General features: G+C 40.6%; 1 protein-coding gene across 1 annotated transcript in view; it reads right to left on the bottom strand.

Moving 5' to 3' along the window:
- Zzef1 (zinc finger, ZZ-type with EF-hand domain 1) overlaps positions 1-19,376 on the bottom strand; it is a gene marked incomplete at its 5' end in the record, with an annotated part of 158,010 nt that overhangs the window by 35,507 nt on the left and 103,127 nt on the right. Inside the window, 8 exon segments of the mRNA XM_013013155.1 lie at positions 3,883-4,052; positions 5,701-5,963; positions 8,135-8,300; positions 10,284-10,422; positions 12,693-12,822; positions 14,938-15,099; positions 15,441-15,446; positions 15,624-15,752. Of these exon segments, the coding sequence (XP_012868609.1) occupies positions 3,883-4,052; positions 5,701-5,963; positions 8,135-8,300; positions 10,284-10,422; positions 12,693-12,822; positions 14,938-15,099; positions 15,441-15,446; positions 15,624-15,752 (1,165 nt within the window).

Here is a 19,376-nt window from a genome sequence, read left to right as displayed (position 1 = left end):
AAAAAAAAAAAAGTGTACATATATTATCTTTATTGTTATTATGAAGTTAATAAATCAGATCTAAAGCTTGGATGCAGATTATTTTATTGATATAGAAATGGCATTCTAAGGCTCTGTGACAGGGTTGAAGACTGTGTCCCTTTCCACTTTAGTTTGCTATAGAAGTTGCCTTTGTTAATATGGAATGCTTCAGGGGCTGGGAAGGTGGCTCAGTGGTAGAGTGCTTGCCTTGCATGCATGAGGCCCTCATTTCGACTCCTCAGCACCACATAAGCAGAAAAAGCCAGAAGTGGCACTGTGGTAGAACACTTGTCTTGAACTGAAGAGCTCAGGGACAGTACCCAGGCCTAGAATTCAGGCCCCATCACACACACACACACACACGCACGCACGCACGCACGCACACACGCACGCATGGAAGGCTTCATAAATAAATTTATTTAACAATAAACAAGTTTAATAATAAATAAATTTAACCAGATATCACTTGAGCACACAAAACCAGATAATATTCCCAAATCACAAATGCATACGCTCTTTTTAGTACTCTTTTAGGCTTTCCCTTTCCCCCCCCACCCACTCCTCTCTTGGGGTTTGGGCACTGTCCCTGAGCTTTTGCTCATGCTCTACCACTTGAGCCACAGCTCCACTTCCCGCTTTTTGGTGGTTAACTGGAGATAAGAATTTCATAGACTTTCCTGCCAAACTGATTTCAAAACATGATTCTTAGATATCAGCCTCCAGAGTAGGTAGGATTATGGGCATGACTCTCTGAATGCAGCCAAAGGCTGAGTGTTAAGTAGCACCAAACCATGAAAGATACTGCCTCTTCCCATCAACAGCTAACATATCTTCCTTTCTGGATACTATTACCTGGACATCAGCTCTACCTTCCTGAGAAAAAGGTACATTCCCTACAATCTGTGGCACTCTGTAAAGATAGTAGAATTCCAAACTTCTGGTGAATAACTTTTATCTTAATCTTTTTTCCTGTTGTCACAGGACTACAAAGGGCTACTGCAGTTCTCTCTGCAGTACTAAGGCCTCATTTTTGGTCTGAGTCTGAGGCTGTTGTAAGCAGAGTCTTCTGCCTAAGGTTGGTTTCTCAGTTATTTAGAAAGTTTCCAAGTCAATAGGATAGACAGAGTAGATTTTTTTTTTTTTTGGTCGGTTGTGGGGCTTGAACTCTGGACCTGCGTACTGTCCCTTAGCTCTTCAGCTCTAGGCAAATACTCTACCACGTGAGCCAATAGCGCCACTTCCGGTTTTCTGAGTGGTTTATTGGATAAGTGTCTCGTAGACTTTTCCTGCCTGGGCTGGTTTTGAACCATGATCCTCAGATCTCAGCCTCCTGAGTAGCTAGGATTATAGGCATGAGCCACGGGAGCTCAGCTCAGAGTAGATATTCTTAACAGGCTCTAAGATTGGCTAGAAGCATGTTAAAAAACAAGTGACTGCCAAGTCTTGTGCATGCCTAGAATCCCAACATTTGGAAGGCTAAGGCAAATCCTGAGTTCAAGGCCAGTCTGGACTACACAGCAAGAACCTGCCTCAAAATCAAACAACAAACACAAGTGATTTGTTCTTAGGATCTCAAAGCAGTGTGATTCTTAGGACCATTACAGTGGTAAATCTTAGGTTCTGTTGTAGAAATAGTAAGGGAAAATATGGCTTTGCTAAAAGATTTTAAGGTAGGACATTCTGGGTATGTCTAGCTGCTAGTGGAAAGGATTTCAAAAAAGGGCTAGCTCAAGAACAATAATGCTCAGGGACCTCCTTTAAAAAAAATCAAGAAGAAAAAAGAAAAGACAAGAAAAAAAAAGACAACCCCCCCCCCAAAAAAAAAACAACCTCATTTTAATCCCCAGGCAGGGAAAGCCTAAGATTAACCTGAAATGTCTTGCTACAACAGAAATCAAGGAAGTGTTCATATAATGGTGACATGTCAAAGGGATACAAAAACCAGCTAGAAGGAGTTGCTACTAGCCAAATATAGGGCACTTTGAGCATGCATAAAGATAAATAAGAAAAAGAAAGAAGTGGCACTGTGGCTCAAGTGGTAGAGCACTCGCCTTGAGCTGAAGAGCGCCCAAGCCCAGAGTTCAAGCCCCACGACCAACAAAAAAAAAAGAGGAGATTTAATTCACTGAATAAAAATAGAATCACTGAGCCTATTTTGATATAAATAAATGAACTGATATAGATAAATAAACTGACAGTTCAGAGATATACATGTTTCCAGAGGCATATTTCAGGGATGTTGACTTCATCTGTTTCTCCTAAATACATTCTCTTCCCCATCATAAGGGAAGTTAAAGGGCTTCGTGGTGCAGGGGTGTGTGGGCCTCCAGTATGATAGCTTAGAGAAAGGCTGGAAGATTACATGCTGTCTTTTGCTGGTTCCATGGTGGCATGAAGCTAATTTTCACACTTCTGCCTGGCACTTTTTCTTGTCTTCTTCTATATAACAATGGGATCCCTGTGAGCTATCACTAGTACCTGAAGACTCCTTACACTAGGGCCCTGATAAAGCAGGGGATGGAGACATCCATGGCTCCTGCAGCAAAGGCAGAGACATGAATAGCATGGCTTCAAACTTTGGAAACAGCATCATATCACAGAAGCAATCTGATGTTCTTCTAGCAAAAAAAGGTGTGTCCTTTTCTGTTTATTTTTATTTTATATCTATAAAACAATCTTTAAGGGGCTGGAGTGCTTTAAGTGGTAGAGTGCTTGCCTCGCATGCATGAGTCCCTGGGTTCCATTCTTTAGCACCACATAAGCAGAAAAAGCCTGAAGTGGTGCTGTGGCTCAAGTGGTAGAGTGCTAGCCTTGAGCTGAAGAGCTGAGGGACAGCACCCAGGTCCAGAATTCAGGCCCCATGACCAACAAAAAACAAAACAAAACAAAACAAAAACAAAAACAATCTTTAAAAGTCACTATTATAGGTTAAGCCTATACCCATACATAAACTATGATGTTTAATTTTTTTGGGGGGGGGGTCCGGTCGTGGGGCCTGAACTCTGGGCCTGGGCGCTGTCCCTCAGCTCTTCAGCTCAAGGCTAGCGCTCAACCACTTGAGCTACAGCGCCACTTCCGGCTTTTTTCTTTTTGCTTATGTGGTGCTGCGGAATCGAACCCAGGGCCTCAGGCATGCAAGGCAAGCGCTCTACCACTGAGCCACCTTCCCAGCCCCGATGTTTAATTTTTAAACCATAACCTTCTGGTATTATCTAGTTGTTGACTGAATTATAAACATAAATCCATGTATATATTGCTCATCAAGGGCTAGAACTTCTCTAATGGCATAATCTTATTCAGTTCTTATAAAAACCACCAGATAATGGGAGTAGTTAACATTGGCAAAGAATTCACTATGTTTACATGGCCTAATCACTTGATATGCATTATCTTAAAGTGTGGAAAGTATGTAACTCCTTACAAAAACCCTTTGCTACAGGTTTTGTTATTATCACCCCCATTTTGCAGATAAGAAAAATGGAGGCAATGAGACCATAGGAATACACTTGAGGTCTGACAAAGCAGACCTCTAAACCCCATGCCTGAAACCTGGTGGAGGGTATGAGCCCTTAATCTCTCTGCTATGGAGCCTATTGTGAATGGCTTCCCAAGCCCATTGATCCTGCATAGTAAAGACATGCTATTTAGGGGCTGCGAGTATAGCCTAGTGGCAGAGTGCTTGCCTAACATGCATGAAGCCCTGGGTTCAATTCCTCAGTACCACATAAACAGAAAAAGCCAGGAGAGGTGCTGTGGCTCAAGTGTTAGAGTGTTAGCCTTGAACAAAAAGAAGCTTAGGGACAGTGCCCAGGCCCTGAATTCAAGAGCCAGGACTGGCAAAAAAAAAAAAATGCTATTTACATTGCACTGCACTAATGAGCCTGTCTCTGACAGCTGCTGAGTGGGATGGACAGTTTTCTTCTCTAGCTGCTCCTCTGATGTCGGCGTTGACACTGTGATTGGCAGAGCCTGGTGTTCTGGAGTAGAGTCACCATCTGGCAGTATACCAAGAAGAGCTAGAGTTTTAAGACCTACAATGGAAGAGAATGATTAAAGTTTATATCTCTAGAATGCAGAAAGAAAATTATATCATATATATGATATGATATATACACACATATAAATGCCATGGAATATTACACAATCATAACAAAAAGTGAAATAATGTAATTTACAGGATAATGGATGTAATTGGAGAACATCAAACTGAGCAAGATAAGACAAGCTCAAAAAACAAGTATATGTTTTCACTTATATGTGGAAGCTAGACCTAAAAGATACACATTTTCATGGACATGTACATACTTATATATCTAGTTATATAACTATACACAAAGATAAACACAAAACATGAATCTAAATAACAAGATTACTTAGAAAGGGATAGAAAGGGGGAAAGAAAAAAAGGAAAGCAGAGTGTGAATAGTTTTGAAATACATTTTGAAAGGGGATGAAAATGCTTGAAAAAGATTTCAACTACTAAAATAGAACAAGGAAATCTGTTCCAATTGTTTCAGAAAAAGGGGAAGAGCAAATGATAAAGGGATGAGATTGACTGGAACACACTGTAAATGTGTGGAAAGGTTATAATGAAATACTCCTCTGGATAATATAAGCTAATAAAAATGGTAAAAAAGTTAGCTCCAATAAGCACCATAAATCACTATGCCATATACAGAGATAGCAAAGGGCTACATTAACCATAGCCAGAAGTGTTCAGTAGTAACATCCCTTGTCATCTACATCCATTCAGTTATTACTGTGGATGATAAAAACCGAACAGAAAAGGGTACCTGAACTTTATTAAAAACAGAGCACAAAAGACACCTAAAAGAAAGCCAACATTGGTGACTCATGCCTATAATCCCAGCTAGTCAGGAGTCTTTGATCTGAGAGTCATGATTCGAAGCAAGCCCAGTTAAAAGTCTATGAACCTCTTATTTCCAATTAACCACTAAAAAAGCCAGGAGTGGAATTATAGCTCAGGTAGTAGAGTGCTCACCTTGAGCACCTAAGGCCCTGAATTCAAGCCACAGGACTGGTAAAACAAAACAAAATCAAACCACATAGACTATTTTGAAACTATAAACAATGTACTTCTATGGTAGCATTACACACTAGCATTCTAAATACCACTGGCAGACAGATCCTTCTCTTACTATTTTTTATTAAGTAGCTATACACAAGGGTTTCAACTTGTTTTTCTTTTCTTTTGGTCCTGTGTCAAAAGAAAACATCAGACTGGCATTCAACATGTGATTCTCTTGCCTCTCAGCCTCTGGGATGTTGGGATTACAGATGTGCAACACCAAAGCCTGCCAAATTACTTTATAGCTTTTATCTGGCATATGGAAATAGATTTGCCCTCTAGGTTAACAATATATATCTGGTTTTCCTAAGCAAAGTTACGAACATTCAACTACTAAATATTCTATCCACAGACTTCAAGAACTCTACTTATTATTTTGTAACAGCATGTAAACATTTTAAGAAACTAAATGTTACTTTATACCAATAGTTCTCTCAACTGAGCTTGAGACTTAAATTCCAGCCTGGGGTGAATCCCTCTTGTAGGCCACAAGACTCTGCTGCTTCTGAGCCTAGCATCGTCTTTCACTGATGCCTGGGCTTTGCCTCCACCACTAGCTGGGGTGTGGTCTGTGCATGAGGAACAGTCACCTTTGCCCTGGTGAGCCTTCATCAGACAGTCCCCGACCAGCTGCATGCACTGGCTCCGAAGGATGGCGGCACTGCTGCGGGCCTGAGGACCCAGTTTCTCCCCATCCATGTCCTCTGTGCTGGTCACATGGGCACTATAGAGAGCCAAGGCAGCAAAGAGCAGCCAGGAGTAGTTGTGGATATATGGCTGGATGAGCCTCTGGCGGTCACTGATCCGGATGGTCACCATGGGGTGGGCTGTGATGCTATGGGTAGGCAAATGGCTGCAAAGGTAAGACATTATTATGCATTTGTGACTCCAAACAGGAGCCCAGGCTTGGCTGTGACTTAACATTAATATTTCTAGATTATTGGTATTGAAATTTTAAGGGGAGATACAGGTTTGCACCTCAGAAAAAAAGAACCAAGACTATCATACAATTTCTGGATTTTACAACCCCCTAAAAAACTGCCTGTGGAAATCAGGCTAAGTAAAAACTCCTTATTGTGAATTTTGCAGATGTGGAAATAGTGTTTTGGTAATATGAGATAATGCTCATAACTTAGAGGTAAATATAAAGTACACAGCAAAAAATGATGTAAGATATTCAATTTGTTTAAAATCCTTTAACAAGCTGGGTGTAGCAGCATAAGCTTGTAATCCCAGCACATGGGAGACTAGGGTGAAAGGATTATGTTCTTGGAAGGCTCAAGCGGGAGGATTGTTAGTTCAAGGTTGGACTGAGCAACATGAGACCTTCTCTTAAAAAAACAAAGCAAAACAAAAAAAAACTTTATGGGGGAAAAAGACTCAAATAAACTTAAGAACATATAACAAAATCTTCCTAATTGCTGAATCTGGGTAGTGGGTATATAAAGGTTCACTACAGTGAACTAGTCTCTCTAGTTTTGGCTAGGTTTAAATTTTTTTTTAATAACAAAAACTTCCTTTAATAAAGGGAGGGCTTAATGTATAACTAAGTGGTAGAATACATGTGTAGCATGTGAGGTCCTGGGTTTGATTCTCATCACTGGGGAAAAAAAAGAAATTACAGAGCTTATTTTTTTTTAATTAAAAAAAATTTTTTTGCAATATTTGGTATTTGAACCCAGGCCTTCATGCTTGCTGAACTCTTCCATTTGAGCCATATCCCCAGATCTCTTTTCTTTAGTTTTTCTCACATCTTTTGCTAGAGGTGGGCCTCATACTGTGATCTTCCTACCTAAAAGCCTCTTACATAACTGTGATCACAGATGTGTACCATGATACCTAGCTTATTGTTGGAGATGGAATCTCATTGGCTTTTTGCCTGAGTTAGCCTCAAATCATGATCCTCTTGATCTGTCTCCTGAGTAAATGGGACTATAGACCGCATGTGACCATGCGTGGCCTAATACTAAAGTTCGTATCATTTGTTGGTTCTTGCCTCTTGAAAACAGGGACGTTCTTTTTGGTTCACTATTCTATCTTCTAGCTCCTTGTCCTAAGCCTGGTATACAGAAGATATTAGATGAATAGTTGTATCAATGAATGATTCAGGATTTGTATTGCAGGAGTCAATGTCCCTGGCTATTCTCTAATTTGTGAGACTCTGGTCTGAGGCCTGCTTCCTCCAAATTCCAGGCGTCTGGAAGAAGTATGGGGCAGCTTTGATCATATTTGCATGTTAAACACAATTTCCCACTAGCAACTGGTGCAGTTGGGGTACGTGGATTATAGGAGACCTCAGAAAAAGTGAACTGACAGTGGAGGCCAGAACTTGGCTTTTTAAAAAAATCTACTGCATGTGCGTGCGTGCGTGCATGTGTGCGTGAGTGTGCACATATGTGTGCTGGTCATGGGGTTTGAATTCAGGGCCTGGGCTTGCTTTCTTTTCTTTTCCTTCCTTGCTTCCTTCCTTGATTTCTTCTTTCCTTGCTTCCTTCCTCGCTTCCTTCCTTGATTTCTTCCTTCCTTCCTTCCTTGCTTCCTTTTCTTTTCGTTCGCCATGGGGCTTGAACTACGGGCCTGGGGCACTGTCTCTGAGCTCCTTTTGCTCAAGGCTAGTCCTCTATCACTTGAGCCACAGCACCACTTCTGGCTTTTTCTTGAGTAATTGAGGTAAGAGTCTCATGGACTTTCCTGCCTGGGCTGGCTTTGAACCATGATCTTCAGATCTCATCCTCCTTCAGTAGCTAGGATTGTAGTTGTGAGCCACCAGCACCGGCATAGGCCTGGGCTTTTTTGCTCAAAGCTAGTACTCTACCACTTGAGCCACAGTTCTAGTTTTTTTGAATTAAGAGTCTTATGGACTTTCCTGCCAGGTCTGGCTTCTAACCATGATCCTCAGATCTCAGCCTCCAGAGTAGTTAGGATTATAGGCATGAGCCACTGGTGCCTGAACAGCAGGCTTCTTATTAAGCAAAGATACACATCAAGAAGATGTGAAGTGTGTACAAGTCATCTGAGACATACCCATAGGAATATTTCTTTGCTGCATAGCATCCATAACAAAGATCAAAGTCATCACACACATTGCAGTTCATTCTTCGGCCTATGATCAAACCCTGGCAGTGGTCACAGGTAAACTCCATGTTGACCATTTCATGGTCATCTCCATGGCCTTCAGGCTTCACTCCACCTAGACAGAAAAGAGCATGTGAAGTAGATGGAACAGAGTGCTTGGAGAAGGGTCAAAAAAACCAACCCAAGCACTACAGCTGCTTCCCATCTATTGTTCAGGAGGGCAGAGTCCACACACATCTTCTGGAGACCAGTTAGCTCTGTCCTGATAACTGAATGCACAAATGATATTTTCATGAAATGATAACCCCTCTGTATAACAACTTAATAATAACAATAAAATTATTAAAAAATTATATTCTCAGTACAGAGCTGCTGGACAATGGCATACTGCAAAAATCAATTCCTAGCACGATTGCTGTTTGGCAGACACAAGCCCACAGGTAGATTTGTGAGATTTCTCCCATGACCCTCTTTTGACAAGAGTTAGGCATCTGTTGGTGCCTCTGCTAGCAAGCACTGCAGAATGATCAGAAGACAATGTGACCGGTGAATTAAAGGCACGAGACAGGCTGTTCTTGCCTCTTCCTTACTCATGGCATCTCCAACCTGATTTGAACTTTGCTTTATATGTCATATTTTATTGCCTCTGTTCTCACTACCACGAACCTGGTCCTAACTCCAATGCCTTTGTGACTATAGAGAATGATTTCCTAAGTGAGACTGACACAGACATGCTTTCCTCCTTGAGACCTTGTTAATGACTCCCTCATTTTCTGCAGACTTCAAATGACTAAACCTGCCTGTCTTAATCCATCAATTAGTTGGACAGTCACTCAAGTGTGTCTATCTAAATTCCTTCTAGATGCTCACCTCTGTCCTTGGGCTTGTTCTACCTTGTGTAGCATTTAGTTCATAACACCTGACTGTAACTTTCTTCAAAAACCAGTTCTTATCCCATCTCCTCCACGACAGGAATAGTATAGAAGTGCTGCTATACTGCCAAATTTTTCTAGAAAAAGTCTGCACTATTTATTTATTACTCAACACATCACTCTTATACTAACAGTACTTCAGGGCAGGGGCTGTATCTTTTACTATAGGGCCAACAGACAAGAAGCCCCAGTGTTTACCATGGTCAGTGTACTTTGTTCAGTACATACAAGTCAAATGTACTAAAGAATTTTTGAAGTTTACATATACATACATATATGTGTGTATGTATATTTTTTATTTGAAGTCAATAAATTTTTATTTAATCATTTTTACATGCTGTGACTTCTTCACTGCCCATCAAACTGAAGCTCAAGATTTCTCTTGAAATCTAAGGCAGCCCTTTTTGAAGCAAACAATTCAAGCCAGCCGTACCACTGCTCAGGAGGCCAAAATCTAGTCGCTATGTTCAAATGACCAACAAAAAACTGAAACTCTGATCAGCCCTGCCACAAATCTTTTATTAGGGCTTCTTTTAGCGCTATTACAGAATTACTGATGACACATCTAAAATCTTTGAAATGTCATTCTGCAAGCAAATTTTGAGATAACTTTTTAAGTCCAACAGCTTGATTCAACTGCTGACTGCCCACCTAGAGAAAGAAAAGCATTTACTGAGAAGATCATTTATTCTAGGTATTATCAATATGAATTGTCAAACTGTATATATTGTATCAATAGAAATACCAGGTTTACCATGGACAAAGCCAAGAAAACCAACGATGCCAGATATTGAATTTCTATTGCACTGTCCTTTGAACACATCAGCAGGAGGTATTGCTGAATGCAGATACCATACAGTGCAGTGTGTGTGTGTGTGTGTGTGTGTATGTAAAGTGAGGTTTTGAACTCTGGGCCTGGGCACTCTCCCTGAGCCTCTCTGTGCTCAAAACTAGCCTTCTACCGCTTGAGCCACAGCACCACTTCCAGCTTTTTCTGTTTATGTGGTACTGAGGAATCGAACCCAGGGCTTCATGCTTGAGAGGCAAGCACTCTATCCTTACGCCACATTCCCAGCCCCAATGAGAAGTTTTTAAATGGCAAGATCACATAAGATAAAAACAATTATTACTATTGAGTATGGCATACTCAAGTCTATGAAGTTTACCTAGGAAGCAAGTTTTGCAGAGATCCATGTCACTGCATTGAAGACACCGGTAGCGGTGCCAGGGAGCAATCTCATCACATCCATCACAAGAGATGTCCACATTTAGCAGGTCACAGTAACGAGCAATGAACATGTGCATCTGTAAGTTGAAATGAACATGATTAAACAAGTTTCTTATGTGGTACATCAATTCACTTAAGAGATACTTAAGTTTTCTAGGCACATCGGATGCTCTGGCTTACACCTACAACTTCAGATACTGAGATGGTGAGGATTGGAAGGATCACAATTCAAGGCCAGACAAAAAGTTAGCAAGACATCATCTCAACAAAACAGCTGGGTATGGTGGTGGCACCTGTCATCCCAGATACTCAGGAGTCTTAGATAGGTAGATTATAGCCCAGGCTGGACTGGGCCTCCTCCCTTGTCTCTCCTTCCCCTGTCCCCTCCCCCCCAAAGCAAGACTGCTTGAAAAATAACTGAAATAGAAAAGGCTGAAAAAAAATCTAGGCATACTCTACTAGGTGATAGTAGCTAAGATTTGTAGCCAAACAAATTAAGTGTCTATCTGGGAATTCCCTCAAAAAAAGCAAATTGTGAACATAGTGTTATAAGTGCTTTGGTAGGCAAATTTAGGGAACTTAGCAGCACAAGGTGCTATCCATAGTATTGGAAAGGTCGAGAAAAGTTTTTCCCTCAACTAAGACCAAGGGACAAATAGATTGTGTGTGGGTAAATGTGACAGGTGTATCAGATAGAAGGAGTAGCACAGCTCTGACAGAAAGGGAACAAACAAGGGTTTATGGTGTCATGTAGTAAGTAGAATTCAGTCCAGAGTGGAAATAATCAGATGTAGTTAGAAAGGCTAAGCCAGTGAGGTGTCAAACACTAGTCTAAGGAATTACTAATTTTTTGGTTGGTTGTGGGGTTTGAACTCTGGGCCTGGGCACTGTCACTCAGCATTTCAGCTCAAGGCTAAGGCAGAAGTGGCGCTGTGGCTCAAATGGTAGAGCTACCATTTGAGCCACAGCGCCACTTCTGCCTTTTTCTGTTTGTGTGATGCTGAAGAATCAAACACATGGCCTCATGCATGCGAGGCAAGCACTCAACCACTGAGCCACGTTCCTAGCCCCAGAAATTACTAATTTTTTAAACAGGAGAGTAATAGGAGTAGATTTAGTGTTCTCAAGGTTCCTGGCTGAGAAGAGGCTGAAAGGAACAAGACAGGAGTTAGGGAGACTAACGGTGACAATGTTGGCTCTAAGGGTGGAATTGCATGCAGGTGGGACAGAGCTGACTTAAGAGGTACTAAGGAGGCAGAATGGGTAGTGCTGGTGACTGATTTACTTGGTATGGGGGTAAAGGACAAGCAAGAACAGAATTTAAATGTTTGGTCTAGGTACTTAGTTGGACAATGGCAGTGCATACAGACACAGAAATATTGCAAGAACACTCCTTCCTGATACTTAAAAATGAACCAAGTATGGTGCCATATGCCTAAGCTTGGGTTTCATAATGAGATTCTGTCTCAACTTTCTCATACTCCCCCTTCCTAGAAAACAAAGAAAAAAATGAACAAAATCCAGAAATAAATCCTTCCTATGGAAACAGTAAAAGCAGTGTTTCATGATCAAGCAATTGTTACCTAAATGCACTTAGAGACTATAATACATTCTTTCGAGACTATAAATAAGAATGGAAAATATGTAGAAGAAATCTCCCATGATACCTGAGCACTATAAAATGGTTTCTAATCAGATACTAATAAGGCTCAGCTGGTATGCTCTAACCAAGCACCACAGAGTGCTATATAAACAAACAAAAAATATATATAAAGTATATGTGAAGGTGGCATACAGTAGGTATTCAATACAGAGAAAAATGAATGGCTATGAGGCAGCAGATGTCTGACACTTATGCTAGTGACAGATATAATATCGCATGTAAGATGACAGGCAGCTGCCTGAGCCCAGTGCTTTTTCTCATCTGAATCATCTAACTTTGATTTAGTATGTTTAGTGTAGGCTTCTAACTGGAATGTGGCTTCTGTAATACTCATCTACAGGAATAGAATGGTCTGCCCAAAGGATACTAAGCATTCAAGCCATTCAGCAATTGCATATGCTTAAGTCTCTTACACATTACTACTAGTGTGTAACCTGCACAAAGGGGACTGTTATTATACATCAGCCTTGTAAGCCACTCTTCTGCAAGTCCAGCTCTATGGAGGAAGCCACTCTGATGGGTCATATCAAGATGTAGAGCTCCTCAGGTTAATCTCAGAAATGCGATCCTTAATGTCCCCTCCAGGAGCTCTCTCTGGAGACAGCATGCTGGCACACTCCAGGCATATTCTCCTTTCCAAACTCCTTGCAAGCCACCCAGATTACTCTAGTTGAGAGGTCTTACTTTCCTCTGCTTCTCTGGATCCTCCTGAGCTATTTTTTCATACCAGGCCTCAAACATGCCATCCTGACACTCATCCATCCATTCTGAATTCTGCTTGGCATCAGCAAGCTCATCCTCTTCATTCCACTGGCTGAAAAGACATAACAAGAGAAAAGCATGCCTCTCCTGGTACCCAATGAAAGTGCTAGTTAGCGGACCTTGTGTTCCACAAGTCTAACAGATTGAGTATTTTTAGTTACTTTTTATTTTTCTAAATAAGAAAATTTACTATATTTCATAACTTTTAACAACTTAAAAACAAATATTTCATGTCTAAAGGACAGCTAACCATTTTATAAATCATCCAATTAATTTTATTAGCATACATTAGATTACAAGGGGGGTTTTATTGTGACATTTCCCACATGCATATAGTGTATCCTGATCTTCTTTACCACCTCCATCTCTCTCCATCATCCCATTCCCTACCTCTTAAAAACATTCCGTCAGATTTTATCATTCTGTCTTTATTTGCTGCGCTTCAAGCCCTCCCCACTCCTACTTATTTGCCTTCCTTCTCAACAGAGACTGTAGATTGAACTTCTGAAGGAAAAAGGCCAATTGTTTTTTAAAATACAGGATTTAGTTAGCTATTTGATGGCTGTACACCAATAAAAGAGGGAGAAATCTAGAGTACACTATACTGGGTGGGATAAACCTACTATAAGCCATGTAGTAGGGTCAAATACAATGATTTAAAAAAGTTTTGGTGGGGATGCTCAGAACATCGTAATGGAATCAGCTTGACAGAGAAGATCCCGAGACTTCATATTTACCACGACAAGCTATATGACTTGTCCAGAAGTTCTATACTGTTGGATTCAATCATCAGATCAAAAACATTCAAAAACAACTGTATCTATATTGAACATGTGCAGATTTTCTTGTCATCATTCCCTAAATAATAAAGTATAACAGTAACCTAGAGATGATTTAAAGTATACAGGATTTAAAGTATGTGTAGATTACATTCAAATATTAATATGTAAGGGACTTGAGCATCGTCAGGTTTTAGTATCTGTGAAAGTGCCTGGAACCAAGCACCCAAGGCACAACTATACTTGGATTTGTCCCTGTTCCCTCATTTCAAATAAAAGGTTCATATAAGTTCCTCTTAGATGTAAAATTATAAATTTCCATAATTTATGCTTAGTGTGTTTTAGCAACCAAAATCCCAAACACAAAAATATTTACTTAATAGCAAATGCAAAATATTTTTCAACAACTGGTCTGGGAAGGTGGCTCAGTGGTAGAATGCTTGCCTTCCATGCATGAGGCCCTGGATTTGATTCCTCAGCACAACATAAGCAGAAAAAGCTGGAAGTGGCGCTGTGGTTCAAGTTGTAGAGTGCTAGCCTTGAGCTGAAGAGCTCAGGGACAGTGCCCAGACACAGAGTTCAGGCCCATGACTGACAGAAAAAAAAAATTCCAACAAAAAAATACACACTCATTCATGTATTCCAACAAAATGAATTTGGTCTACTTTTCTAAGCTCTGGGCTAGTATGCTATGAGGAATGGTGTGAACATTCTGTCCCACTAGAGGACTACATCATGCAGGTGCAGACAAGAATTGAAATGATGGGCAAACTGACCAGCATGGTGATGGCTGCCCAGTGTTGCATCCTTTCTCTGACATCAGTGCGATCTGACATCAGGACAATGGCTGAAGGCAGTTAATAAGGAGACAGCTTTAATTTTAAACACATTCCCATTGCACAACGGAATGAGAAAAAAAAAAACTTCTTATAATCCAAGTCCTTATAATGTAGATTACAGTAGCTAACACTACATAGAGGTATAACAAAAAATATAGAAAAGGGTTCTCTCAATTAACAAGGTATAGTAGGATCTCCAAAAATACAGAGGAGCTCTCTGAGTTCAGAGCACCATTGCTAACAACTTACATAGCACCACTACATGCCAGACACCATTTTAAACACTCAGAAATATAACTCACGCATTCTTGATGACAAGCCTTGGGTGCAGGTACCATTATTATCTCAGCTCTAAAGAAGAGGCAACTAAGGTACAAAGCAATTGGGTAACATGTTAACAGTCACCCAGTTTCTGAGTGGCAAAGCCAAGATGTATCACTCATACCCTAATCCAACTCCAGAGTCTATGCCCTCACTCCCATTGTGTCAATGATTCCTGTCTTTCATTTCTTACTCCAGGAACTTCAGAGTGTAGGGTTGTTTTCTTACCTGATCATACTATCGTGGACACTGATATTTTCTTGTGACATTTTCATTAGGAGATCTGGTAACTGAATATCAACAAAGAAGGCAAGATCACAAGGTTCACAGCCCATATCCAAAAGATGAAGTAGGGCTGTCTGAATGCACAATAAGGCAGGCAACAAAGATCTAAAGAGGCCACACAAATGACAGTTATCAAAGCTGCCCATTACCAAAAGACAACAGGGTGACTGCAAAGTGGCCAACAGTTTGTAATGGGAAAGCACAAAATCTCTTATCTCAAACAAATATCCTACAAAAAGAACTGTGAAATAACCAGGCTGTGCTCTACCACTTGAGCCACAGCACCGCTTCTAATTTTCTGGTGGTTTATTGGAGGTAAGTCTCACAGATTTTCTTGCTTGGGCTGGTTTTGAACTGCGAACTGCGATCCTTAGATCTTAGCCTCCTGAGTAGCTAGGATTATAGGCATGAACAACCAGTGCCTGGCACATTATAAATTCTTAGACCTATCCCTGATGAACACATGAGATGGAAAAAAAATTAAGAGGAATCATACTAATAAGGCAACATTAGTGATTAGCTTAGAGAGTAGAGGGTAATTTTATTCTTTGTGCTTTTCAGTATTTTTAGCACAGAACGTGAATTCCATTTATAACCAGAAAAAAATCTTTTTTTCTCAAGAAATTTACAAAGTAATCCAGTATCTCTTTTATGTTACTAAATCCTTTGTTTTGACCAAAAAGAGAACAAGTTGATAGTAAGTATCTCGAATTTCTTTGTGTAGGTCAGCACCACAGCCTTCCAAGTGTCCAAAATAACTAGAAATAGAGAAAATCATCAACTTAATTGCTAGGACAACTTTAACTAAATAATCCTGTTCCTTACATGAAAGACTGAAGAAACAGCAAGCTAAACAAAGTTGCACACAAGCTTAAGGGAAAGCAAGTACAATGACTTTAGATGGTGAACAAACCAACTGGTAGGTCCAATGGGTGAGCCAAAAGAGATGTTCAGGAAAAGTAGGGAGATGAAAACTATTCATCTTTCTTAGTTACATAGCCCTACCACATACTACTTGAGGGCCAGATACTGGGTGACTTATTTTTCACAAATTGCTTCATTTAGCCTCTGCACCTGCCATTCTGTCTCCCTTCACTGACTTTAGTAATAAACTCACTGGATTTTCTACTTGGATCAGTAACCTTGGTGACTTGAATATCCATGGGAATCATGCCTCTGTTTCTTTTTTTGGGGGGGGTCTGGTTGTGGGGCCTGAACTCTGGGATTGGGCGCTGTCTCTCAGCTCTTCAGCTCAAGGCTAGCACTCTACCACTTGAACCATAGCACCACTTCCGGCTTTTTTTATTTTTGCTTATTTTATATTCTGCTGAGGAATCGAACCCAGGGCCTCATGCATGCAAGGCAAGCGCTCTACCACTGTGCTACCTTCCCAGCCCCCTCTGTTTCTTTTTCTTTCAATTCTCTGTTATTTTCACTGCTGAGAATCTTCTCGTGTATCCTTTAGTCATCTCAGTTTGATGATCATTTCCTTGGCCTTGTCTTCAAGCAATAGCTACTTCATAGCATGCTACTCTGCCTACTGACTCTCATCCCACTCTTCTACTAAATATTCCCACACAACCTTTTCATTCAATCCTAATGAACCCCAGCTTATGAGGCCACATCATATTTGTCATCTACTACTCCTACCATGCTTGCTTTCTCTCTGCTCCAATCTCACATTAGACTCCATAGCTTATCACCACCCTCAGACTTGAGAAAACATCAGTTCTATGGCCTCTTTCTATAAACATCTTGCCTAAGGAATTTTATACCTGTATCAAAACAGTTGAGTGTTGCTGGAGCAAATACCATATAACCAAGCTAACTAGTGTCAATTTAAATTCACAGCCACAATTCTTTTTATTTTTTGCCAGTTGTGGGGCTTGAACTCAGGGACTGGGCTCTTTTGTTCTGAGCTCTTTTGTTCAAGGGTAGTACTCTACACCACTTTGAGCTACAGCACCAATTCCAGGTTTTGAGTGGTTAATTGGTTATAAGAGTCTCAAGCTGGGTCCGAACCATGATCCTCAGATCTCAACCTTCTGAGTAGTTAGGATTATAGGTGTGAGCCATCAGAGCCCAGCTTTACAGCCACAATCCTTAGAGAAGCACTTGAACAGCCAGGCAATTAAAAATGGCTTTCTCAATTCTTTTTTTTTCTTTAACCCCAGAACTGGGGTTTGAACTGAGGGTTTTCCATTTACAAACAAGTGCTGCTCTACCATTTGAGCCATGCCCCCAACCCAACTTTCATTACTATCTAAAATGTACTTGTCTCTCCTTAAATGGCCATTATCTTCTTCTCAACCTCTATTTTCACATTTTAACTTGAGAAAAAAAAGCTGGGGGTAGGATTTATGCCTGTCCCAGCTATTTAGGAAGCATCAATCAAGCAGATCATGATTTGAGGCCAACCAGGGCAAGAAAGTTTATGAGACTACATCTTCACCAATAAAGCGTAGCCTGGGGAAGAGTGTCTGTCATTTTAGCTACACAGGAGGCATAAATGGGAGGACTTTAATCCAGGCTAGCCAGGAAAAAAACATGAGACACTATCTGAAAAATAACTAAAGCAAAAACTCATTGGTGTGTAGCTCAAGAGGTACAGTATTCTTCTACCAAGCAGGAGACCTCTGAGTTCAACCACTAAAATAAAAAATTTATATAGAAATTTACTCATTTTTGTACTTAATCTTCTTGCATATACATTGCATTGTATGAAAAGTTAAAAGGCCATCCTCTCTAACTGATACAAGTTGCTGCTGCAAACTGTCTTATTAGCTCCTAAATCCAGTTTGCAGCCCTTACTAATTTCTATCAGCATTCAAAAGCACTCCTAAAGCACTCAGTGTTGGTTATATAGATCATGTTAGAGCATGTACTTAGTGAGTAAGGCCTTGGGTTCGATAATGTAATATGGAAGAACTAAAGCAAAAACCCTCCTGCTCCATATGCCTTATAATGCTATATTTCTCTGCTCTCCTTTTAGGCCAAATTTCTTGAATTAGTTGCAGTATCTCTGTTTTATCATCCCCACTTTTTTAAACCAATTCCAAGGGGACTTTGACCTCACAGCTCTATTAAGCAGTGCTATATCCAGTGTTTTTATTCTTCCCAACTCTCTCATCGGTACTCAACTGGCCATTTTTGTCTTTTTTTTTGGTCATGGGGTTTGAACTCTGGGCCTAGGTGCTATCCCTCAGCTCTTCAATTCAAGGCTAGCACTCTACCAACTTGAGCCACAGCGCCACTTCCGGTTTTCTGGTGGTAAGTCTTTCTGGAGATAAGTCTGCCAGACTTTCCTGCCTGGGCTGGATGTAAACTGCAATCCTCAGATCTCAGCCTCCTATGTAGCTAGGACTACAGGTGTGAGCCAATGACGCCTGGCTGTTTTGTTTCTTTCCTTTTTTGTCTTTTGAGTTACAACCTTCTATTAGATTCTATATCCCCTCTTTCACTGAGGTCCTCCATCTATTTCTAGGGCCAGTCCCTCTTGATCACATTAGGTGACTCATTCCGCTGTTTGACTTCTAAATGAGGCCAGCATGGAAGGCTCAGTCCTGGCCTCTGCTTATCGATTTGCACTCTTTCTAGGTATCATCTATTCTCATGGCTTTTAGTGTGTGCAAGTCCTGGGTCTTAAACTGGTCCTGGATGCTGTCTCAGAGCGAGTTTGCTCAAGGCTAGCATTTACCACTTAAGCCACAACTCTACTTCCAGGTTTTTGGTAGTTAACTGGAGGTCTCACATATTTTCCTGACTGAGTTGGCTTTAGTGATTTTCATATCTCAGCCTCCTGAGTAGTTAAGATTATAGGTGTGAGCCACTGGTGCCTGACTTAAAATGCAGATTAAACAAATAGATTATATGTTTATGGCAATCATAAGACCTGACTTCTACATTGAGTCCTGAGTTTTTCCCAGAACCTTAGATTCTGATCTATTTTCTTAGTATCTTTATTTGGTGAGCCAAGAAGCAGTTCAAACAATATGGGCAAAAATAAAACAACAGCAGGGTGCCAATGGCTTGTGCCCGGTAATCCTAACTACTCAGGAGTCAGATCTGAGGATCACAGTTTGAAGCCAGCCTGGGTAGAACAGTCCCTGTGAAACTCTTACCTCCAATTAACCACACAAAAACTGGAAGTGACACTGTGGCTCAAAGTGGTAGAATGTTAGCCTTGAGAAAAAGAGCTCAGGGCTAGTGCCCAGGCCTTGAGTTCAAGCCCTATAACCGACAACAATAAAAATACGTAAAACAATGTTTGTCCTAATCTGTTTCTTCCATACCCTTTCTTTTCCTCAGTAAAGTATATCACTGTCTACCTCAGTGCTCCAGCTCCAATCCTAGGAGTTTCTTTTCTTTTCTTTTTTTTTTTT

Source organism: Dipodomys ordii, unplaced genomic scaffold (genome assembly GCF_000151885.1).
Source record: "Dipodomys ordii isolate 6190 unplaced genomic scaffold, Dord_2.0 Scaffold19, whole genome shotgun sequence".
Lineage (NCBI taxonomy): Eukaryota > Metazoa > Chordata > Mammalia > Rodentia > Heteromyidae > Dipodomys > Dipodomys ordii.
Note: the sequence above shows the minus strand (reverse complement) of the source record. Positions and strands in the feature narration are given on the sequence as shown.